Source organism: Mixophyes fleayi, chromosome 5, assembly GCF_038048845.1.
Source record: "Mixophyes fleayi isolate aMixFle1 chromosome 5, aMixFle1.hap1, whole genome shotgun sequence".
NCBI classification, from domain to species: Eukaryota; Metazoa; Chordata; class Amphibia; order Anura; family Limnodynastidae; genus Mixophyes; species Mixophyes fleayi.
This window is the reverse complement of record NC_134406.1, coordinates 234,553,792-234,579,622: the sequence shown is the minus strand read 5'-3', so window position 1 is coordinate 234,579,622 and position 25,831 is coordinate 234,553,792. Positions and strand designations below refer to the sequence as shown.

The following is a 25,831-nucleotide window of genomic DNA, read 5'->3' as shown; positions in this document are numbered from 1 at the left end:
TTAATATAACACATTCAGGATTAAGTTTGGAACGTAATCATTATTATCAGCTATTTATATAGCGCCACTAATTCCGCAGCGCAGTACAGAGAACTTACATCAGTCCCTGCCCCATTGGAGCTTACAGTCTAAATTCCCTAACGCACACATACAATGCCACAGTTTTGTTAGTAATGTTGTCCTGATGACTGGTTCCAGAGTGTTATACATAGTGTTTGCGTTAATCTCCAAAATGAGATTCCCATGTGACGTTGGTGATGTGTGCATACAACTCCTCACCTTTTTATTGATATTCTAATTTGAGTCTGAGGACCTTGTACACTTGCTTATTGCAGAATTGGTACACTTGTTACATACGAATAAACAGCTATCAATTAATGTTAGGAATTAATTTATTACTATTATAATTGTGGATTGTTAATAAATGATACTATGTCTTCCCATAACTTTTATTTTTAAACATTGAAGTCCTGACGCTTTACATGTGGTTGTTGTATAATAGGGCTGCATATCGCTCTTGACCCTTGTGTCAATCCTTTTTAATCATAATCATCAATTTTTATTTATATAGCGCCAGCAGATTCCGTAGCACTTTACAATTGGGAACAAACATTAATAAAACAATACTGGGTAATACATACAGACAGAGAGGTAAAAAAAACCCTGCTCGCAAGCTTACAATCTATAGGATGTGTCCTGCAGTGGAAAATATAAGATCAGTGTTAGGTTTTCGGGTGGGACTGATATTACACCAGTGAATCAACTTTGAATCCCATTTACTCCCCTCCTTTTTTTTTTTTTTCTTCTTTTACAGTTTTCTACAATGCATTGAGTATATTGCATAATAGATTGGGGACTTGTGCAAAATAATATTTTTATAATATGATTGGTAACTAGTATATTATGCAGTAGTACACAATGTGTTTGTAAAGAGAGAATGTGGTGGGCTCTCATTGAATAACTTGATGATCTGGGTTTTGGTTTCTGACTCATATGTTGAGAACCCCTTGAAATAGCCAATTAAGCCCTAACCATCTAGATATAAAATGCATTAAGTAACTTCTTTGGTATTGTATTTATGGTTAAAGAAACATTTTATTAGCAAGGAGATATTTTGTTTTTCCGTAGTGTACTGTATGTCTATCTTGCCATTTAAGGAGTTGGTGATTTGTAATATTTTTTACTTTTCAAGTTATTTACCGTACAGCTGACCCTAGGTGAACAAACGTGGGAAGCTGAGAGCACTAGCATCAAGAAAGCGCAACACGCTGCCGCCAGTCTGTCGTTAACTGAAACCACACTTCCCAAGCCTGCCATGAGACAGACAAAAAACATCATCAACAATAATCCAGGTATGTGATCTCTTTCACTTTACAAATCTATGTATTGGTCAGTAGCATGTTGTGGGGTTCAATGTATTACTTTCACCCAGTGGAGGCAGCCATATTGTCAGATGAACTAGTATCTTTGTAAATCCATTCACTAGGAACCTTATTCCTTAATGATATGACATGGTTTCTAGCGAATGCTTACGAATATTGGTTCAGCAGGGTGTAGGTGACTGATAGGTAATCTTGAACTAACAATCCCTACAGTAAGGATGCATGGTAATTGTCTTTATCTGCCGCTACACAGAAGCTGCTCAGCTGCATGGAAATAAATATACTTCAGCAAGACTCTCTGCTAAAGGTAAATAGATCTCAGGATTTGCTATGGAGTCACCTTCCTATCACCTTCTTACTATTTGTTCATGTGTCTTTAAGAACAAAATGTTAGCTAGCATTGGAAGTTGTTTCTATTTTACACTTTACCCTCAATGATTCGTCATGTCTGCCATAACCACCTTTTATATGAGGAGCATTCCCCGTTACCTCCGTACCACAGTAGTGTGACACTCCCATCACATGTAGTTTATTTATTGGAGAGCGCAGTGATCTGAGCTGCTGGGGATGGAGTGAAACAGCTTGTGGGTAAAGAGACTATGTAAGGACCTTGTTTATGCCCCATTAGGATAGCATCACCCAAGACGAGGTTCTCGCCTTGCATCATGGGAGGAGGTGCCCTGTGTGTAAGACACTGAGACCCCTGCTTCAAGCAGCTTCAGCCTCAGCTAGTGTATGGTAGAAGTGGAGCCCCTAGTAAACCACAAAAGTTTGTTGGACAGAGTCTGTAGACAGTGTTCTAAATGGATTAATGAAGTGAAAAAATAATGTGCTCATATTATGGTTTCATAAGTAAAGTGTAAAAAAATCCCCTTATGCATAATATTCTCTGAGGGTAGCTCTCTCTCTATCTACATATATATGTATATATATATATATATATGTATGTGTGTATATATATGTGTGTGTATATATATGTGTGTATATATATATATGTATATATATATATATATATATATATATAAATATATAATATACTGTTGCCTAGCTGAATGATTTGATTTGTTTTGTATCTCTGGAAATGAACCCATCACTTAGTGGCAGTAATTTCATAGGGACAACTTGCCTCAGTTGCTTTCCATATTTACTCAGAGCGTTGATATAATGTATGATCAGTGATGTTTGATTCCCTAATAAATGCAGTAAATATAGTAAAATATCTGTGTCTTTTTGACACTGCGAGGCATGTGTTTTGTGACATGTAGCTATGTCTGTATTCTGGTATCTGAAATAACATGCACATTACATGTTTCTCAATTGTCAGAATGTTCTGTAAACTCCCCAGCTCTCTTTAAACATTGGGAACTCTATATTATTTCACACTGTAAGGCCTTGAAGAATAATATCATCCAAAACTAAAAATTCAGTTTTGGGTGCCATATGTTAAATATAACCCAGTCCCAAGAGGTTTCTTATCTAGGGTACGGCACTCAAGCTTTCTGTCGTCCACATGCCCAGTGCTTGCTCCTGTACGCAGAGCAGTAGACATCAAAGGGGGGGGGGGGAGGACTCTTCAGGATGTACTGAGCGGTCTCTCTACAGACAGGATATAGCAGACATGTGGAAGACATGTCAATCTTGGACCCTATGTGAGTAATAAACTTTTCCACCCAAACCATATTTTTTATTTTGGGTGAAATTATCCTTTAGTCACAAAGCAAAACTGCATGGAGTATAGGGGACTATGGTGTCAGCTCTACATAGCACTTACTGTCAGTGGAGCAACTGCGATCCTGTAGAGGAGGATGAGGCTGGAATTCTATGTCAAGTTTATTATTAGGTGTAGGAAATACCCCTAAAAATAAGTATGTGTAAACACCTGTGGCTATTATGTCAACAAATACGTATAATGACACTTCATTACCATTATACTGTGTAAAACTGGATATGGACAGACCAGCACCAGTGTTGTTCTGTATTTTTCATCATGCGTAAATAGATTTGTTACAGCATGTTTATAACATTGTGCAATATACCCAGCAGTTGCCTCCTTTGTGAAACATACAATGCTACTAGAAGCTATCACACCCGCTTACGCAGTGTTAAATCCTGTATCTCTCAGTCAGAGATGATGGTGACGTGGGAAGAGGAAGCAGGATAAATATTACTGACAATGTGTATATGCGTAGGCCACTCTATATATGGACAGTGTATGTCATTGTCTGTGTGTACGCCTATGCTACCTGAACTGGCTGATAACAGATGACAATAGCTTGCAGATATGTTGTGAACTTTTACACTTGTATTATAAGCATGTTTTTCATATTGAATCAACCTATATTTTAGGATTTGTGACCCTTTAGAAAAGTACAGTCTGTTCCTGCTCTTAATATTGCAGCCCTAACTTTCTTACTAATTAAATGCTGTCACTACTTTTGGCCTATGTACCAAACTGGCAGTATATAGAGGGGTGCACTATTATTTCCAATTGCAGAGTGATTTCCTGGTTATGCTTTGTGATGCTAAGTAAACAAGGGTGCTTTTGTTGTGTTGTAACAAGATTATTTTGCTTTACCATGAAACTACTGGATGCTGTGATTTTGGAAGCCGTGAAACTGTTGACTGCTGTGACTTTTTTTCTACAGATGCAGGTACTTGACTAGCTTCATACAGTTCAGGGCTGTTTTCTGTTATAATAGTTTAATGAATAATGTTTACATTATATAAGCTGCCTGGGCATTGTTACATGCACCGATTAGCCACAACATTAAAACCACCTGTCTAATATTGTGTAGGTCCCCCTCATGCTACCAAAACAGCTCTTACCCATCGAGGCATGAACTCCATAAGACCTCTGAGGTGTCCTGTGGTACGTGGCACTTAGATTTTAGCAGCATATCCTTTAAGTCCTTAGTTACGAGGTGGGATCTCAATGACTCGTACTTTTATTTCCAGCACATCCCACAGATGCTCAATCAGATTGAGATCTGGGGAATTTGGAGGCCAAGTCAACACCTTGAACACCTTTTGTCAGACCATTCCTGAACAATTTTTGCAGTGTAGCAGGGCTATTGTAGGTGTCCACAGCCATCAGGGAGTACCGTTGTCATGAAGTAGTGTACTTTGTCTGCAACAATGTTTAGGTAGGTGGTAGGTGTCAAAGTAACATCCACATGAATGCCAGGACCCAAGGCTTCCCAGCAGAACATTGCCCAGAACATCACACTGCCTCTTCACACCAGACCACCTTCTTCAATTTCTCCATGGTTCAGGGCCCATTTTAGGTGCTTTCGGCTGGCGAATGGGGTCACCATGGGCACTCTGACCGTTCTGTGGCTCCGCAGTTCCGCACGCAGCAAGCTGGGATGCACTGTGTGTTCAGACACCTTTCTATCATAGGATTAACCTTTAAGTAATTTGTGCTACAGTAGCTCTTCTGGGGTATTGAACCAGACAAACTAGCCTTCGCTCCCCACACACATCAATGAGCCCTGGCCGCTCATGACATTGTTGCCGGTTTACCCCTTGCCCTTCCTTGGACCACTTTTGGTAGGTACTAACTGCTGCATATTGGGAACACCCCACAAGACCTTCCAAACTGACTGTTCACTTGCTGCCTGATATATCTCACCCCTTGACAGGTGTCATTGTAGTGAGATAATCAATGTTATTAAATTCACTTGTCAGTGGTTTTAATATTGTCGCCGATTGCTGTATATGCCAATGCTGCATTCTGACTTGTTTCCCTTCTGTGTGTGACCTTATGTCTTCATCTTCCCATGCTGGGCATTTTGTTTTGCTTGAGAACAGGATGATTGAGGTTTCACTTTCTGACTTGCTGGGAAAATATGTTTTAAAACATACAGTAAATAGTATTTATATTTTTTGTAAAAATACATGAAATCTGTAAGTATCTGAGGATAATATGCTGTAATCCATTGCAATCACTCTTATTGTAGTTGTCATTTGTCGAATAAAGTTAAAGCAAATGTCTGGTTACTGTCCATTACTGCATAACTTCTTCACGTTACCTGTGGACCAGTTTCCATAACATAGGATCCTTCTTGTGCTCTTGGCCTCCTTGATAATTAGATGGCACTTTCTCTTATTTTTGTACCCTTGTCACAGTTTTGTATTTTATTTTATCTTTTGGACCATTGTGGTCTAATTGTCAATGTTCTGTCCTTTCAGGTAGCATAACCCCAACTGTTGAGCTGAATGGTCTTGCCATGAAGAGAGGCGAGCCTGCCATCTACAGGCCTTTAGATCCCAAACCCCTTCCAAACCACCGAACTAACTACAATTATCGGGGCATGTACAATCAGAGGTTAGTATGAGCCAGTTTATGGCTCTATTTTTTTTGTTTTGTTTTGTTTTTGGTATAACGCTTTCAATGTAGACATGTTTAGTCCAAGCTTATCCTGAGATTACGACCTTGAAGCTGGTAATCTATAAGTAATTAGGTTTTTGTTTTACTCTGCTATTAACCAAAGCAATCTAATTATATAGGACTTATAATTGGTATTTGTAGGTATATGGATGCTTTCTAAGATAAACTAAACTCATTTGACGAGTTGGTTGGCTAAAATTTGTTTTACGCAGAGGTGCTGTTAATACTACTAGTCACATGACTACTATGTGCTTTTGTGGAACCTTGCTCATTCCTTCATATAGCCCTCAGTCTGTGACTTTCTGCTTGTGTATATTACACTCCAAGTCTTTACACAGCCTGTCATCAGCAGCCCTGTCCTCACTACATAATCACACAAGTGGACAAGTTACAGCCTCCTAGAAAACTGTCAACACCAGCTTCAAGATTGGGGGATATACTGAAAGGCAGGAGATTAAGATTAATTACAGACCCCACTTAAAACTAGCTTTGCAACTTTAACATTTGGCCATTAAAATTTTTAATGTTCATATGGAAAATGATTAGAGCATGTAGTGTGAATTGTTTACATTTATGTCTTGTTCTGCTCTCTGTTCTGTTTTTTGGAAAATTGATCTGGCTTAATACTGCTGTGTCTGAGCATTTAGAAATCTACCTGTATATATGCAGCATGTAGTGTCCTGCCTGAGTCAAATACTTTTCTGCATGTATGTCAGTAGTCTTGTCCCTTATGTATTTTTTATTGCTAAAGTTTAAAGGTTATAATGAATGAAGATATGTCACTGCTTGCAGAAATGTTATGCTCTGTGTAGCCTGGTATAGTCTTCATCATCATCATCATCATCATCATCATCATTTATTTATATAGCGACAACATATTCCGTAGCGCTTTCCAATTGGGGACAAACACAGTAAATTAATAAACAAACTGGGTTAAACAAACAGAGGTGAGAAGGCCCTGCTCGCAAGCTTACAATCTATGGGACAGCACAGTGGCCTAGTGGTTAGCACCACATAAATGATGATGATGATGATGATGATGGGACAATGGGAGTTTGATACATGAGGTTAAGTCTACATTTTGCATTTCGGTCCAGCCAGGCTGAAAGGTAAAAGTGACTCATAAGCTTAGTCTTACATAAAATGTGGTAATCAATAAATTTGTGTGGCAAACAAATTGGATATATGAACTTCATATCATATAGAGGTGAGTTTGAAACCCCAATCTTCCTATAACAGTGTCATAGGAGCTTCACATCACTTGTCTTTAAATTTGGGAACATTGCTCCGTTCCTCTCATCACACCCTGACACACTGCCCCTGTCACATGCAGCTTTGTCCTCACACAATCACATCAGTGGACCAGTCATTGTCTCCCACAAGATCATCACACATGCAACCCAAACTTCATTTTATCATCTCCCACCTTGACTACTGAAACCTTCTTCTATCTGGTGTTTTCCTCGCCCATCTGTCCCTCCTTCACTATGTCCTAAATGCTGTGATAAGATTGTTTTTCACTCACATCCGCTTCACCACTCTGCAAGTACCTATACAGTCCAAATCAGATTACTCAACCTCACCCATCAAGCCCTCAACAGCACCACACTTCATATCCCCGTAAACCTCACCAGGAAATACTTTCCCTCACGCCCTCTTTGACCTGTGCCACCACTCATACCTCCCTGACCAAACCTACCCGATGCCAATAACCAGCTATGGAATTCCCTACCACGTCACATCAAACTCACCTCAGCAGCTTTCAAATCATTCAGCGCATCTCTTTATTACCCAACTCTCGCCTATACTACTCACACTGGTACAGCCTCGCTGCTTAACAATATCCACTTTGTCTCTGTGCTACCCTTTTCCTAATAGATTGTAAGCTCTCCCGGAAAAGGCTCTCCTTACCCTTTGGTTTGCACTTATTTTGTCTAATCTTTTTGTGTGTTCTGTTTTCCCTACTCTCTGGTGTCCTGACCACTTTGAGCCTTACACATCAATGACAATAATGCAAAAACGAATTTACTGCTGTGAACATTCAGAGGATCTGGCTAATAAACAGGAGACTATTGGATGAGTAGATGAATATGAAATACATAAAAAAAAATACTTAGACTGTAGCCAAGCTCACCTTAGAATGATTCTCTACCTCATGATAACCCCTCACCATAATTAGTATATCCCTTCATATGCCAGTCACATTGGTTATGAACAAGACTGCCATGGATCCCCCGAAATGAACATTGGTGTCAGCGGCATGAGATAGCCTTCAGTCTTCCGTATGTGGAACCCACCTGACTGGTATATGTATATACAGGGATAGGAGTTCTTCTCAGGTGGAGAACTTCCTTTGAAAACATTAACAAAATAATACAGAATTGATGTAATGGCTAACAAAACAAAAAATTGCATTGTGCTCTTTAAGTCAATTGTGTCACTTTGTCGGGCATCTTTGCTATTGAGAATATAAAATGTGAAAGCTTTTACCTGTAATTCCAACTCTTGACACTAGGGGCTGCTCTAAGCTTTTGTAATGTATAGCCAAGCTTAGGGCATTGGTATAGTAAAGACAAAAATGTTTGGTTTGTGTGTTTTTGTTGCTTTTTCACCATCATTTTGAATATTGGATACACTTTCTGTGTTTATTGTTACAGTACTTACATTTCAAGTTAACAATTTTCTGCTTTATCAATTTGAATTATCTGTGTGCAAGTCCACTGTATTTCTACAAGAGCAGCTAGTCTTCTCAGTATGGTATCTCTTGCCTCATTATTGGTGCCCATACTTGGCAAAATCTGGCCACCCGATTACAGTGCAAGCAGCTGCGTCTGTGCAACTTGGCCATACACTTGTGTGCTCAGATCCCGCATGGCCTAATTGGTGATTTTGGATGAATGCCCACGCCATCTGATGCAGTTTTTGTTCAATTTCAAGTTCTTTCACTCCATATTGGCTGATAAAAGATCTCTATCTTCTGCTTATCATTGCTAATAAATGTTGCAATTTGGGGTCAATTATGTAAAAAGCTATCTAATTGTGTAAGAACATTTCTTTTAGCTGGTCTGGGTTATCTGTGCTATAGACAACCGTATCATCATCAGCATCATCATAAACATTTATTTTATACAGCGCCCGCAAATTCCATAGTGCTTTACAATTGGAATGAGTTATTTGCTTGTAATGCTAATTAATATTTTCAGCATGATGAAAAGTGAGGCTAAAGCTGTCCACACTCTGCAATACCAGCAGGAATATACTGGAATTGACCCAATGTATCTCATTATGTGTGGCCTTAAAACAATTGTGATACCCATTAATCCAATTGAAATCGATTGTATTAGCAGGCTAAGCTGTAAGTGACCTAGTCACACTCCCGAGCTCTCCGAAAGTGTCATTTGTATTAAGACAACATACTAACAAAATCTAGTTTGTTTGTTATTAAAGCGAACTTTCATGTTCTACAAGCAAGATGTAAAATCTATATATAATAAGTACATCTTTAAAGAGAAGCCACATCCAATCCAGTGTAGTACCAGTGGGCTCTGACTACACCAACTTGCTTGAATAGATAACACAAGATTATTTTTTAATCTTGCTGTTCTTCATATGGGGCAGTGTTCTGGCAGTAGTGGGGGGGGGGGGGGGTTCTCAGGGAACTAATGGGAGTGTTCCTAAAACACAGGAGTTGTCCAAAAACTGGCCAACTGTTTTAATATTAATTTCTGTCAACATCACCCTAGTCCTAAAACTACACAGCTAATACTATATCTAACATTAAACAGTCTTACAGGGTTTTGTAGTGAGAGTCTGCCTGTCTTGTTTATTTGTAGTTTCAGTAGCTGTTTTGTAGCTGAGGTTTCCTATCCACAATAGGAAATCCAGGTCAGTAAAAGGCAGTAAGCATGAAAGTGGGGAGGTCGGGTGCATTGTGTTTACACAAGAGGCAAAGTCATAAGAGGGGGAGTGTAGACAACACTAGGAGTTGTGGGGTTTGCTAGATGAATAGAGTGACCCTTGTCTGTCACAATCAATGGAAAAAGGAAAATATATACTGCAAAGAGGAAGACTCGGTCAGCAGTTCTCTGTGTCACCCGACCATGTCCATCCAATCTATCAGTAGAGCTCTACGAAAGCACTTCCATAAAGCTGTATTGTAGAGCAATGGTTTGCTGAAAGGAATATCAGCAATGTTACATGGGATAACTGCAGATTAATTTAACACGTGACTATTGGTGTTACTGTACTTTTCATAACACAACCCTCGTGAAAAGATTCTATGTCACAATACATTTTCCTGATGTAGAAAAAGACACATTGTAAACAAAATCAAAAACATTTTTTTGAGCGACATAATGATGGACATTTTAGTTGTACTTTTTCCCTAATATATTAATGCCTCTTTTGGGAGTTTGCCCAGATTATATAATTGTATCAATCTCACGTAAAAAGTTGATTCACAACTAGTTTAACAACTCTAAAGGAATTTGGTACCTCAGGAAACATTTAAACCTGTCTCTGCCCATTGTACATATAACTTTAACAATATGTTTGGTAATGTTGGAACACATTTGTGCAATACAATAGTATGGTGTCTTTATTACCTTTTATTGTCACTAGGGGGTGCTATAAACTGTTTAATATAGGGGCTCTCAGCCTTTTGCATTGTGAGGCCTCCAAAAATACTTTAAAAAAACTGAAGGTCCACCTGTTTTTTGAAAATTTGAAAGTAACTTGTGAATTTTAAAGTAACTTATGCAGAACCTCTTTTTTTATCTAATTAAATAGATGTCAGAAGAGCTTATTAAAACTTAAATTGTGTGTCAGTCTACGATACAAAAGACAAAAACTGAATTCTGTGCATTAAAACTCCAGTGTGTACAGTTCACGTTTCACAATAAGAATTCTGTATGCTTTCTACATCGCAATGTAAGTTATGACATCTTACATGTTTTTTCACTGATATCCAATACAACTTGTTTTGCATAACTATGAATATTCACTAAAAATGTTAAACTATTCAACCAAAAAATAAGGCTGTCCACCTGCAGGTAGGTGACTGTTAAACACTGTAAGTTAAGCTCAGTTACTTGCCAATCAGCGTCACGCAGCCAAGGCGATAGAATGCATGGTGTTAGAACAGGGTCTGGGATGTGGATGGGGGAACAGACGGCACGGTTGATCGCTTGGAGGAAATGGTTTAGGAGATGGAGGGCAGTAAATTGCATGGCTGAGAATAAAAGGAACGTGTTTACATTAAAATAAGGTCTATTTCTCCCTGTTAGATGGGGTTTATTGCAAGTATGTATATAAAACTTTATTTCACCATCAAACGTGTCTTTCAGTGCATAACTAGTAGCTTTTAATACTGCAGATATAATAAAAGACTGAAGTTTTTTTCGGGGCCGCCTGGTAGTTTGCGTGAGACTGTAAAATACTAATGTTCCATGCCACAAGGGACTACGGTGGGACAGATCAGGTTTTTTGTCGGCCACCACCCTGAATGGCGGGCACTGTGTTGAGTCCATGCCCCAATGAGTTCAAGTTGTCCTGAGGGCAAATGGTAGAGTAAGTCACTATTAGGTAGATGTACCTATGAAAGTGGCCTCCGTTTATTACCTATTAGTTACATTATTTATATGAATAATTAACTTTTACGTTGAGATTTAAAATAAAGGTTCTTTAATACTATCTGAAATATTGGATTTATGTCTAGTTAATAAATGCATTTGTGAGTCACTTCAGGCTATGTCTTTATGTCTGCAGTAATTTGCTTGATAGTGAATTTCAGGCAATAAGCTTTTAGCTGTATTATAGCAGGTTGCAGGCTTTCTGGTACCATGCCTTATCTATATGTTTTCCTGCCTGTAAAGTTAGATACACGCATGACAATCTTGGCAACCAATTTACAGCATATTGGTTATTATTAATATCATTTATATAGTGAACACGTTGCTCCCGTGCAGTGCCTGGAATTACCTTGTGTGTGAGGTTTCATCAACAACCAGTGATGTCTTAACGGTGTTACTATCTGCCTGGAGGCTGCGTGAGAGTGCTGTTGGCCAGTGGCCACAATTGCTCTGTGCTGTCATCGACAGGCTGCAATAACGAATCCCATTGGCTCAGGCTGTATGTATGTGGCCAAACCAGAAGTATATCTGGACATTTATAAATAAGGCTAAGCACATTGTAGTTTGCTTCAGAACACTTTAATATCTTAAATACCAAATGGAGCCACTATTTGACATTATTATGTATCAAAAGCTGAATTTTACTTAGCCAAATATACCCGAGTTACCTGAGGTTTTTATACATAACTAAATATGTACATTATGCTCTCCTTCACTTTGCAGATTTACCACATTGAGGGTGAGGTGTTTGTGGAGGAGGGCGGGGGCGTGTACAGATGAAGAGGGAGGGAGCTGGGCCTATGAAGAGGGAGGGAGCTGTCAGTAGCTCCCAGTCCCTTGACAGTGTGTGAGCTCTAAATATCACGAGATTTGGTAATCTCATGAGTTTTACAGCTGCACTGCTCACTCTGCAGGACCAGCACAACTTCGGTAAGTATACTGTGTTTAATGATGTATTGAAGGTGGGGGTGTAATGATGTGTTTGGGTGGGTTAATGATGTTCCTGGGGTTGAAGATAATGATGTGTTTGGGGGATGAATGAGGTGCCTGGGGAAGTTAATGATGTGTTTGGGGGGGGGGGGGGGGTGGCTAAATGTAATGTTTTGTTATAATGTATGTATTATATACTGAGTGATCTGTGTTATGTACTGTGTTCACTTATTGCTCTGTTTTCAATGTTTCATGTACCTATACATTTTCCAAACAGATCCCAACATTCCAGGATCCAGACAAGAATCCAGTACCAGGTTGTGAAAGCTGCAATAACGGGTAGGTGAGAGCAGCACTGTCTTAATACATAATGGGGGAGATTCAAGAACATCACGGCTGCGCATATTGACTGGTAGCACAGTAAAAATATTGGCTCACTTTTGCTCGCACCTCTATTGTGCGCAAGCAAAAATTAGCGGATATTTCACTAAAAAAATACACACAAGGTGTCTCTATTTCCGTTTTGGAGACAACCGTCGTATTTTTTCCTTTTTGAATCTCCTATTTGAATCTCCACTAGTATGTAATGTTAAAAGTGACGCAGCCACTCACCATGTTGACCACACCTTCAAGACTCTGGCCTTGCCCCCTTCAGTGCCGCCGCTACGAGACGGCACCATGCCCCTTCCCTTCTCAGCTATGGAGTGGGGGGGGGGAGAAAAGTTGTTGTACTGGGGCCCCAAATTCCTCTTTGCGGCCCTGAGCATGGCACAGAGGTTTACTGACAAACTTGCAGACTTGTGGGGATTGATGGATGCGTACACAAGAGGCAAGGCAGTGATGTCACAGCAGCTTAACAGACTTCAGTCTAAGCTTTCTATCAGATTCCATCAGGACATTGTGCTACAGATGTGAGAGGAGCTTCAGCTGTCCATAATGGAGTGGTGATAGAGTGTAAGCTTGCGAGCAGGGTTCTCTTACCTCTCTGTCTGTATGTATTACCCAGTATTGTCTTATTAATGTTTGTTCCAAATTGTAAAGCGCTACGGAATTTGCTGGCGCTATATAAATAAATGATGATGATAGTACTTTACTTTTGAACAGCGCTGTAGTGTAATAATCAGTTTAACACTGAATTTTTTTTTTTACTTCAGTGGTTGATATCTGAAAATGTTAATTTTGGTGTTTAGTAGTCCTTTAAAATATCTAATGGTTCAATAGATTACATTACATGTAAAATATCTTACGTTTGTCCTGGTAAGACTTTAATATACTCATTTGTGAATGTTGCTGTGCTTTTACGTATTTGATCAGCTTTCATTTTTATATTTAGTGCCCCTTTAAGGAATTTTCTTTTCTGGCCTTATTGCAAAAAATGTTCTATCTCAAGACCGTTTCTGAAAATATCTTGTCTGCTGTAATTTATTACAGTGTTCTTTCTCTTTACTGAAGCCAAAGTAATCTATACCACCAGCAATTTCATTAATAATATGAATAATATTTCCTTTCTGTAATTGGGTTTTTCTTCTCATCTTCATTTATTATTATATGAAGGGCAACAAAGTTTTCTAATGACTTCTGGCTGCCAGATTGGAATTTAAAATACCTAATTCATGCACTGGAACTGACCAGGTGTCTGGTCCAATCTTGTGTGTATGTACATGGTTTTAGTTTATCCCACTTCTTAACTTGTAACTAACTTGTGACTACTCTGTTTTTAACCCATGAAACAGTTGAGCTGTGTTTTAATATTACCGTATTTATTATTTTTTAAAGGGATCCCGTAATGAAGGGTTGTCTAATATATGCTTGGTGTTATTTTCTTTGAATACAAGATGTCTCCTATATCCCGAAGTTTTCATCCATGTTTTGGCACAGTGGGAACTATTCAAATTAAGCCTGAAGATGATATATCATTTTCTATGGGCAGATCAAGCACATGGCAGCTATCAAATGTGGGCATGTCTTACATTTAGTTTTATTTACATGTTCAGAAAAATACATGGACATAATTCCTTCACACGTTACCTTATTTCTCTCTCTATTTCCGTTTATTGAAGTAAGTGAAAGGTAGACTATCATCCATACATGAGTACTGTGGTCCCAAACTGTGCACCGCGACTCCTAGGGGTGCCGCAGCGCTGTCACAGGGGTGCCGTTCCAGGGAAAAAAATATTAACAATCCGGCGGCGCCCAGGATCCAGAATCCTCCTCCCTCCTTGCTTCTCACTGAATGTTGGGTGTGCCGTCATCACGCCCGACATATTCAGTGAGAAGCGGCAGGAGAGGTGAGGGTACTGGGTCCTGGCCGCCACTGGATTGGTAAGACAGAAGAAATAGAAGAAAGAAGGCCAAGTATGGTAAGTAAAGAAACATAGCGCAAATGGTGATAAAAAACAGCAATGGAGGGGCAAAAGAAAGAAGGAGGGGGCAGAGTGAGGATAAAGGGGCACAGAGTGTGTGGATGAAGGAGGGGACAGAGTGTGTGGATGAAGGAGGGCACAGAGTGTGTGGATGAAGGGGGGCACAGAGTGTGTGGATGAAGGAGGGCACAGAATGTGTGGATGAAGGGGGGCACAGTGTGTGTGGATGAAGGAGGGCACAGAGTGTGTGGATGAAGGGGGGGGCACAGAGTGTGTGGATGAAGGGGGGGGCACAGAGTGTGTGGATGAAGGGGGGGGCACAGAGTGTGTGGATGAAGGGGGGGGGCACAGAGTGTGTGGATGAAGGGGGGGGGCACAGAGTGTGTGGATGAAGGGGGGGGGGCACAGAGTGTGTGGATGAAGGGGCGGGCACAGAGTGTGTGGATGAAGGGGCGGGCACAGAGTGTGTGGATGAAGGGGGGCACAGAGTGTGTGGATGAAGGGGGGCACAGAGTGTGTGGATGAAGGGGGGCACAGAGTGTGTGGATGAAGGGGGGCACAGAGTGTGTGGATGAAGGGGGGCACAGAGTGTGTGGATGAAGGGGGGCACAGAGTGTGTGGATGAAGGGGGGCACAGAGTGTGTGGATGAAGGGGGGCACAGAGTGTGTGGATGAAGGGGGGCACAGAGTGTGTGGATGAAGGGGCGGGCACAGAGTGTGTGGATGAAGGGGGGGCACAGAGTGTGTGGATGAAGGAGGGCACATAATGTGTGGATGAAGGGGCGGGCACAGAGCGTGTGGATGAAGGGGCGGGCACAGAGCGTGTGGATGAAGGGGCGGGCACAGAGCGTGTGGATGAAGGGGGGGCACAGAGCGTGTGGATGAAGGGGGGGCACAGAGCGTGTGGATGAAGGGGGGGGGCACAGAGCGTGTGGATGAAGGGGCGGGCACAGAGCGTGTGGATGAAGGGGGGGGGCACAGAGTGTGTGGATGAAGGGGGGGGGCACAGAGTGTGTGGATGAAGGGGGGGGGGCACAGAGTGTGTGGATGAAGGGGGGGCACAGAGCGTGTGGATGAAGGGGGGGCACAGAGCGTGTGGATGAAGGGGGGGGCACAGAGCGTGTGGATGAAGGGGGGGGCACAGAGCGTGTGGATGAAGGGGCGGGCACAGAGCGTGTGGATGAAGGGGGGGGCACAGAGCGTGTGGATGAAGGGGGGGCACAGAGCGTGTGGATGAAGGGGCGGGCACAGCGTGTGGATGAAGGGGCGGGCACAGAGCGTGTGGATGAAGGGGGGGCACAGAGCGTGTGGATGAAGGGGGGGGCACAGAGTGTGTGGATGAAGGGGGGGGGGGGCACAGTGTGATGATTTTTGTACATGTTGGTGTTTTATTTTGTTTGATCTTATTCCTCTTAATATTAGCTGTAAATTAATGTTTGACAGAAATATAATTGCAAAAAAATACACACAAATCCAAGGGAAAAGAATATTTTTATGTATTTTTTTCAAACAACTTACTTAGTATTTCTGTCCTGACCTAAATACTTATTACATTATTTTGACCCAACTACTTATAAAATACGGGATTGCTCAGTAATTTTTTTGGAGGGGTGCCTTGAAAAAATTATGGAGACTCTAAGGGTGCTGCGAACTGAAAAAGTTTGGGAACCACTGCAGTGCCACCCACTGGTGAAATTTTGAAGACTAGTTGTACACTCTGTGGCATTGCCAGTTAATGGTTCCTCTGTGGTACATTATTATTAACCTTTATATAAGGCCAACATATAACACAGTGGTTTACAGAGAATGCCCCATTGGACATTACAGTCAAAATTCTCTACCTCCCAAACACATGTTATGGTCAATTTTGTCCAAAGCCAATTAACCTACCATATTATTTGGGTTGGGAAACTGGAGCACCCAGAGGAAACCCACATGAACATACAGAATACCCCCAGAAATAAGTTACATCTGCTACAACCTGACTCTATTACTTCTCACATATACTGCTATCTTCCACTCATATCAAAATGCTCTGGACACTGCTAATCAAACATACTTGCAACCTCTCATATCTACATAAGGCTTTGAGCCCCAAATGCTTTTTTAACCAATTTAAATCTCTTCTCAACCCTCCCACTCAAAGTCCTTCAACTACAATCAGTGCCCAAGATCTTGCTTCCTACTTCAAGGAAAAGATTGAAATGGAATCATCTCCCTCAACAAACAACCGGCTCAATTCCTTCCCAGCTCCCTGTAACACCCTCTTTTCATTTGATCCCACAAATGAAGATGAAGAATGTACTCTTTTCTTATCTTCCTACTCTACCTCATCCGTAGATCATTGTCTCCTGTGCTCATATCACCTCAAACTAAATCTGTGATCCCTCTACTGGTATCTGTCCTTAATTATTCAAGTATGCAGTGATTACTTCTATTCTGAAAAAAACCCAAAACAAAATTCTGTCCCAAACACTCTCTCTAATTACAGTCATATATCTCGGCTCCTATGCACCTCCAAGCTTCTCGAGAGAATTGCCTACACTCGCCTCACACACTTTCTTTTCTCACACAACCTATTGGATCCTCTTCAGTTAGGCTGCACAGAGACTGCGTTGACTAAGGTTGTCAACGATTTTATCACTGCTAAAGCTAAAGCCCATTGCTCACTTCTAACTCTCCTGAATCTCTCTGCTGCATTTGACACTTGATACTAGTCCCTCTCCGAGGGGAAAGGGACTAGATTATATATATATATATATATATATATATATATATATATATATATATATATATATTTTACACATTTTAAATATAGACCGATATCTATAATAATAGTATAAGCATTAAATCCTGCAGCCTCTAAAGAACATATGTAAATACAAAGGTCTGACCAGTCAGATTATCTATTAGCTGAAATTAAACACTTATATACGAATATTTAACTTTTGACTTTACCTTCAGTTTATCACTTTGGTTCCAGATCACACATTTTTTTTTTTTTTTAGTGAATTTCACAATTCGGCATGTGCTAATCCTTTAAAACTCGCGTAAAAGCGCAGTCCTTTACTTTTTATTCTAATTTATTTCTTAAGCTAGTCCCGTCTAGAAAATCTTGCAAATGTCGTAATTTTGATTATGTGAATGTTAAACTTGTAACCCACCTCGGCCAATAAAGCGGCTTGGCAACTTAGGCTGTTTTTTAAAGGGTGGAAGGTTGATTGCTTCCAACACTGAACACATGCATGAAGCTGTCAAACATTTTAACAGTCTTTGCAAAACTAAAGTCATTTTGTCGGCACAAAAAAGAAGCCTGTGAAAGGTTGATGCATTGAGAATGTTTATAGAGTACATTCCAGAGATCTTATCTCTTTAGTTTTATACCTGGTTTATCTTAAGTAAAAGAGGAAAAAAAACGTTGGCATGCTAATTTAATAATTTAAAATGCTTTGAAGTAACACTGGTGAGTATGGGATATGAGATCCTATAGTGTATGATCATAATGATTGTCTTGAGTGTGCCTAGTTATTTGAATGACACAGTACCTTAGTGTGCTGTCGTCATTCTTCATGCTTCGGCAGGTAGAGTATGTCCTAGATGTATGTTACACATAGCTTTTATTATCATCAGAGTTACAGAAGATTGGCAGTAGCAATTTCGTATTAGGGCGGTGTACTCTACAGGGCATAGTGGTTTATTTTTTTAAGGTCTGGGATTTTACAGGTTGTTTGGTGTGTTTACATGGCTATAATTGCAAGCTGCAAGGTCATTAATACTATGAAGACAAAGTCAGCAGCATACGGCCTTGTGTTATCTGGTGAAATGCACAATAATATCATATAAAGTTATGATTCATACAAGTGTTTTAATGGGTAAAATATTTTTTGTGTGTTATAGGAGCCAATGGACATTGCTTAAATGTTTACTGTCAGGTAAACTTGATGGAGGCACAGGCTGGCAATATTTGTGATAGGGGCTAGTATGTGTAATGATGTATAATATTGGGGATAATTAGACTCTGGTTATTGTTTAGTATGAAGTTGTGTTACCTACCAAGATCTTTCCCCACACCCCTAAACATTTTATATGTGGCTCACAAATTGTTTGTTACAAATGTACTATTTTCTACTTTCTTTGATCTACTTTAATGTAACTAAACCTGAGCCGCCTTCCCACTAGCTGGAGCCCACACTCTGCCCCTTTTACTAGCTCCCTGCTTTTACTTGTTGTGGGTACCTTGTGCCGGAACATAGGACAAATATGAGACTAATGTACCCCCCGACACTCGCTTTGTGCTATTATTTTTTTTGTAAGACATGAACTTAAAGGGTTTCCTGCACTTATATGAAATAGACATCCACTTTATGGACGTACAGCAGCTCTGCTGTGGGAACTTAGATGTCTAAGGAACTTTATCAGAAAAGCTCTATTGACGTACTATGGATGGCTTCCAGCGATTCTAGCAAATCGCCTCTCCACTTAAATTAACAGAGAGGTGGTTCCCATTTGCTATATTTATCAAAAAGAGTTGATTAAATAGTTTTTCTATAAAAATTTTAGATGAATTGTAATAATAAAATAATACTCATTCGTGGCCTTCCCCACCATCTGTGAAATTCTGGTGCCTGTCTGCAAGCCCAGGGACTCTGCATTTGCTACATACACCTTGTTGTGTTGGAACCAAGGTGCAGTCAGATGCCGTGTAATCTAGAATTAATTAGCCTACATATTCTGTACATGTCTTCGTCTCTTCTCCAAGCTGTGTGTAGCCTGACAAGTTATAATTCTAATTGTAAGTTGTATATAGCTAAGTACTAGGATGAATACAGGAGCTCTACTTACATAAAGACCTTAGGGGTAAATGTATCAAGCTAAGAGTTTTCCGGCGGGTTTGAAAAACCAATCAAATTCTAGCTATCATTTATTTAGTACATTCTACAAAATGACAGCTAGAATCTGATTGGTTGCTATAGGCAACATCTCCACTTTTCAAACCCGCCGGAAAACTCTCGGCTTGATACATTTACCCCCTAGTGTTTGAAGAGTTGGGGGTGATGTCAGGAGGTGAATACTATTATTTTATTATCTACTGTCCTTGAGAAGTACATGGTTATTTATTTTTATTTTGAGATACCCACCAAGTAAAATCCGCTCCGAGGACAGTGGCAGGTGGGGAGTTTGACTGGGGCGGTACACCTGTCAAACTGTAACGCAGGTGTCCTAAGACGAGCTCAGGAAGGACAGAAACCTCCCGTGGAGCAGAAGGGCCTTAGTCCAAAAGTAGGCAACCCCTCCAATGTTTCTTCAGGTCAGAACATCAAAAAATCATTGCCTCTCTGACCTGGCTACAGTACCCCTAAACACATGAGAATTGTAAGGGCTTCTGCTCATGGGCATTATGTAATTCTGATTCTGCTCCACACGTTTTTGACAGGGGAACGTAGGAGAGAGAGATGGTTATATAGCAATCATTGATCTTGATTTAAAGGCATTGGTGCAGTGTACATTGGCATATGAGTAAGGAGTATGCCAGCATCCCCTTTCCCATATACACTACATAGCACAAAGTATGTGGACACCCCTTCTAATTTGTGTAATTGGCCATTTCAGCCACACCCACTACTGAGGGGTAAAGCCATACAATCTCCATAGTCAAACATTAGCAATAGAATGGGTTGTATTAAAGAGCTTAGTGACTTTCAAAGTGACACTGTCATAGGATGCCACCTCTCAACTGTCAGTGCTGTCATTGTGAAGTAAAAAAGTCTAGGAGCAACAACAGCTCAGCCACGAACTGGTAGGCCACACAAGCTCACAGACCGGGACCGCTGAGTCCTGAAGTTCCTAGCGCATAAAAATAATCATTACTCTGTTGCAACCTTCACAAGTTCCAAAATGCATCTGGAAGCAACATCAGCATAAGAGAACCGTTCATCGGGAGCTTCATGGATTGGGTTTCCATGACCGAGCAGTTGCACACAAATGTTGATTGGACTGGTGTACATTGTACTCTGGAGCAGTGGAAACGTGGTATCTGGAGTGGCAGATCATGCTTGACCAGCTGGCAGTCTTCCAACCCAAATGTATGCTGCCAACTGTAATGTTTTCCAGAGGAGGAATATTGCTCTGGTTCTGTTTTTCATGGATTTTACTGGGTTCCTTAGGAAGTCTTTATGGTACAGCATACAATGACATTTTAGAGAATTGTGACAACAGTTTGGGAAAGGACCTTTCTTTTATCAGCATGACAATGCCCCCATGCACAAACTGAGATCCATCAACAAATTGTTTCCTGTGTTTACTGGAAGAACTTAACTGGCCTCAACCTCATCGAACACCTTTGGAATGAATTGGAACGCCGACTGCAATCCAAGTCTTATCGCCCAACATCAGTGCCCGAACTCACTAATACTGAATTGATGCGAATTCCCACAGCCATATTCCAAAATCTAGCAGAAATCCTTCCCAGAAGAGTGGAGGCTGCTATGATAGCAGAGGGGTGATCAACTCCATATTAATGCCCATGGCTTTGGAATGAGATGTTCAAGAGCACTTATGGATGTGATGTTCGGGTGTCCACATACTTTTGGCCATGGAGTGTATTTGCTTGTCTAGACTTCGGCACAGCTGAGGCAAATGAGGGATGTAGGAGAGGAGATGACTGCTTCAGTAAAGATAAGCCTTTATTTGGAAGTGTCGGCAATTGCAAGCTTTGCTGGTTTGCTAACTGTAAGCCCTGACCTCTTACAGTAACTTTAGGCCCATAGCCGGCAGTTACTTACATTTGTCAAAGCTTTCATTTTTATTTATTTTTAACTTCATTAAACTTAGCCCCTAGGGTCTGTTAAAGGTCCGCCAACTAGGAAGTTTTTGTGTTCGAACTGCAATATGAGAAATTGAACCCACCCAAATTCACAAACTAATACATTTTTGTGCTGTAGAATGAAAAAAAAAAAATCTTACATATTCGAAGTTTCTGTTCATGGTTTCATTTCTAGGCACCATGTAATTTATAGTTTTACTTTTAGGTATTTGTATAATATGAAGCTTTGGCAAAACTACAGATACACATTTAATTGGTCTTTGTAACATGGTAACAATGTATGTTAGCTGAAATATTTCTTAGGATCTGATATCTAATGCATACTGTGGTTGTTTTTCTTTTCTTTTTCATCAAAATTGAATTCATTTAATAAACCCAGTTGTTGTTTCACACTTGGCAGAGGTGTTTTTCAATATGGTGTCTTCCGAGACCCCCTTTTTAATCTTTGTTTCATCTGAACATCAATGGTTTATCCATTTTTCTTTCATGGTGATAAACTATTATTACAGCAATATTTCACCATGGCTCATTGCCACTGCCCTAGATTTATGACAAAAAAATGAAGCGTGCACAAAATACATAGTGAAAGACTAAACATCTGTTTGTCATTAGATGTTTGTTCTCTGATTGCCTGATGGCAAAATAGCCTGTTGAAGATGACCTTTGCTGCTTTGTCCTGGGCCTAGCAGTGTAGCTTGCATTAACTCTGCTTCAGTGACATTTTTGGGTGTTTTTCTCTTTCTTGTGTAAGAGTGGTAGGGACAGTTCTTTAAACGTCTTACCCATGTAGTGAGTATAGGTCCTTTATTTTTAAGGGGTTAAGATTTTTTTCGGGACCTTTTTCGTACAGATCATTATTTGTCTAGGAACTACATACATCACTAACACAGTAACACTCCATTTTTAGCTGAGCTGTTCTCTAACAGGTCAATTGTGTGTGATTGTGTTTATCTGTATAAATTATTCAGCCCACAGTCTAAACTCTCTAAAAAGTATCACTATAGAATTAAAGATTTACATGTAAGTGTCCACATTGTCATTTCAGCCATGAAACACTATTTGTACCCGTCTGATTCATATTCTCTGGTATATTTATAAGTGTAAAAATGGAATGATTTCATCATTGAGACTGAGCTGGTTATTAAAGTCAGTCTGTTATGAAATGTTTACTGAAATTAGAATACCTCACCTAGTCTCTGGTACCATAACCAGAAAGCTTCTGTGGGAATCATGGGTTATATGAGCTCTGCGCTTACTAGCCACACAGCCGCTTCTGTGTGCTGTACCACTGGCAGCAAGCATCACGTACCATGGAGAGCGGATTATAGGTGACGGTACTGTCATTTTCTATTTTTATTACTGTATTTTCTTTTAAGAATGATAATAAAATGTGTTTATGCTTGTTATTTACATCATTTCTACTTCTATTGACGGACACATTTTTATTTGTTATAAACATTATAAAGAACTTTTAATATCTTTTTATGATTCTAAGGGGCAGATCCAATTGGCTAGAAAGTCCCACAGGAACCTCTGTGCACAATACCAGGTTTCACGGTGCAGAAAATATTTCATATTTGTGCTTGCACCTGTATGATGATTCCCTGAGTCAGCCTCTAAGTGTCCTGGATTGGCCACTGGAAATCTAAGGGGTTGCTGTTCTTCAAAGCCTTGTGCACCGGTATTAATGGTAAAATTACCCTACGACCATCTTACTAAATTTAATGGTACCTACCATGTGACTCTAACAGACAGAGTAAACATTCTATCATGCGGGTGTCCTGGTTTTCTGTTTCAAAAGTACTGGGTGCCTATTTGTATTCTAGAGTGATTTTCATACTCTTGTTTTGGGTATTGCTTTGGTGGTATCTCGCTAGAGCATAAGCAGCTGAGCTTTATGTATGACCATGGCTGGGTTGACTTTCTCTGATAGAGATGGTTTGACTTCCAATAGTTAACTGTTCTCCACTGATGATTCACAAAAACATAAGTTCTATTTATGATAACCTCTGGGATATAATTATCCATTCTCTTTCTTTTTTATTAAGTTACTGCAATTATTAGGTACTCTTATGCTTTTACCTTCTCTTGATATGCAGTCTGCGCCTTTGCCAAAATGGACCTTGTGAAAAATTTTCAGAGACAAGTGTATAGCGAGATTATGTTCTCTCATTAGCTAAGCATTCATTTAATTAGAGCATTAAAATAACCTGGAACATTTCAAGGGTTCACTGGTTTAAGTAAGTACGTGCGTGGGGAAAATGTTTTCCTCTGACTAGACACCATTTCCCCTCCAGACACGGTACTTTTGCCGTCCTCTTGTGAGAAATTTCATATTTCTGTGTGGAGCGGTACCGTGTAGCCCACACATTATTTTCCATGACACAAGTTGCATCTCTTACTGCTTTAATAGGGTTTATTCTGCATCTTTGTCTTAAAGCAATGTCAGCCACCCCATATTGGATTGCATTCGGTCTGTCCGACCATATGTACTTAAGAAACAAGCTCCACAAGAGTTCACCAATTCTGACTTGGATGATATTGTAAGTTTGGAAAGTATGTTCCATTTCTCACACCTAAATGCTTGTTGCCGTTGATTCTTGGGGTTTGATGCACATATTTCCATTCTGACAATGACACAATTGTCATGTAGTAGCCTGTTCTGGCTGCACACTGCAGCAACAAATGATATACTTGGGGGACAGCTTATTATCCCTTTGTGGGACATTGTTCACTAGAAGTTAAACTCAATGTGAGCACTTGTCACACTTGGTATACCCTACCTCAGTGCCTTTGGGGGGACCCTAATGAAGCTGAAAGCTGGGCCTGGTACCCAAATAGCCCTCAGTAGAGCACCTTTTTGCTCTGATTCTTTCTATATAGTCACCCAGCTTCTGGCTGCCAAAGCTCAAGTCGATCCACTAATAGTTATTGAGCTGGGACTTCAAGCCTCTGTGCCGATACAATAACTATTGTCACTGGGAAAAATAAACGTCTGCGACTAGAAGTGGCTTGATAACAGAGGCTCTGCTGAGGCCTACTTGGGAATTGGACTCTGTGAATTGTTTTCTCTCGTACAGTGAAATATTGTTCTCTCATAGAACAGTTGCAGACAGTGGCCACATGATCTTGAAAAATGGTAGAATACTTGCTTGGGACTGCCAACAGTATCCATTGAATGAAGCATTAAATACACATGTTCTAGTCAGCAGGCCAACATATACAAGACAAGTCTAATTATTTATTTTAGTTTGACTTATCCTGAATTGCTTTCAATATAATATCTTTTGGAACCAAATTTTTAATTTTCTTATTGTTCTCTTGTAAGTTTTATTTCAATGAAATTCACACTACACATTAAAAACATAAAATCTCTTTCTGTTACCATTACTGTTCTCTGAATCCTGGTAATGGGTGTTTTTAAGATTATTTTTTTAATTTATAAGAAAAGCAGCAAACCGACTTTGTAATTAAAGCCATACGCCAGGTTTAATGCATTTGGAAACCTGTTTTTTCAACCTAACTGAATCCACTGAATGTTCCATTATCTAGAAGAGGCTTCCATAATGGTGCAGTTCAGTCAATTAGACTTTCAATGGAGACCTGTGACTCACTGCTCAACCTCTGTAACCTGCTCTATGGCACATGTGCTAGAAACGGCTTCCTCCTTGTCATTACATTTGTGATGTATACAGAAATTCAATTACTTTGATCATCTCATCCCTTGTCATTGGCTTCAAGGTAGGATAAACCTGTTGGCACTGACTGCTTAAAATATTTTATTTTGTCAGGCTTCACTTCTGGCATCTTAATTAGTCCCATAAAACTCTTCTTGACTGTTCATTATTGTTAATTGGTTGTAAAGCACCAAATCCTGCAGTGCCGTTTGGGGAATAATAATAAAATTAAATCACATCTCAGATTCTGTTGGTAATGATGACTCTAACTTTAAAAGGGACGCTATAATAAAAACAGGTTTGTAGATCTTTATACTGACTGAAGCAGAAGTATTCATGTTAGTGATTGGTGTGTACGTATAATAGTGCAGGCTGTACCAAAAAGAAACGGGAATAGAAAGTGATAAGTGAATTTGATTGAGATTCATGGGATCTGTAACCGATTGCTTGAAATTCAGTGTTCTTGATCCAAATGTGTCTAATATATTTTAAAAAAGTTTATTCCTTCTACAATGCAAAATGTTAAAATAGTGTAAAACTAAAAATATTTGGGTAATAAAAGCAGATGCACTAGCAGGCATTTCAGTGTTTATTTTAGACATGAATCTAATTAGCTCTGCAGATCAGCAAATTATT

The 25,831-nt window shown here is 39.9% G+C and overlaps 1 protein-coding gene across 6 annotated transcripts in view; it reads left to right on the top strand.

Annotated features, from left to right (window-relative positions):
* Positions 1–25,831, top strand: part of STAU2 (staufen double-stranded RNA binding protein 2) — a 194,234-nt gene that overhangs the window by 23,322 nt on the left and 145,081 nt on the right. For 3 of the 6 annotated variants that reach the window (XM_075213651.1, XM_075213650.1, XM_075213655.1), the window contains exons 4-6: positions 1,193–1,352; positions 1,636–1,689; positions 5,574–5,709. In XM_075213651.1, coding sequence (XP_075069752.1) covers positions 1,193–1,352; positions 1,636–1,689; positions 5,574–5,709 — 350 coding nt within the window. The remainder of the gene's footprint in view (positions 1–1,192; positions 1,353–1,635; positions 1,690–5,573; positions 5,710–25,831) is intronic. The other 3 variants (XM_075213654.1, XM_075213653.1, XM_075213652.1) reach the window with 2 other exon arrangements.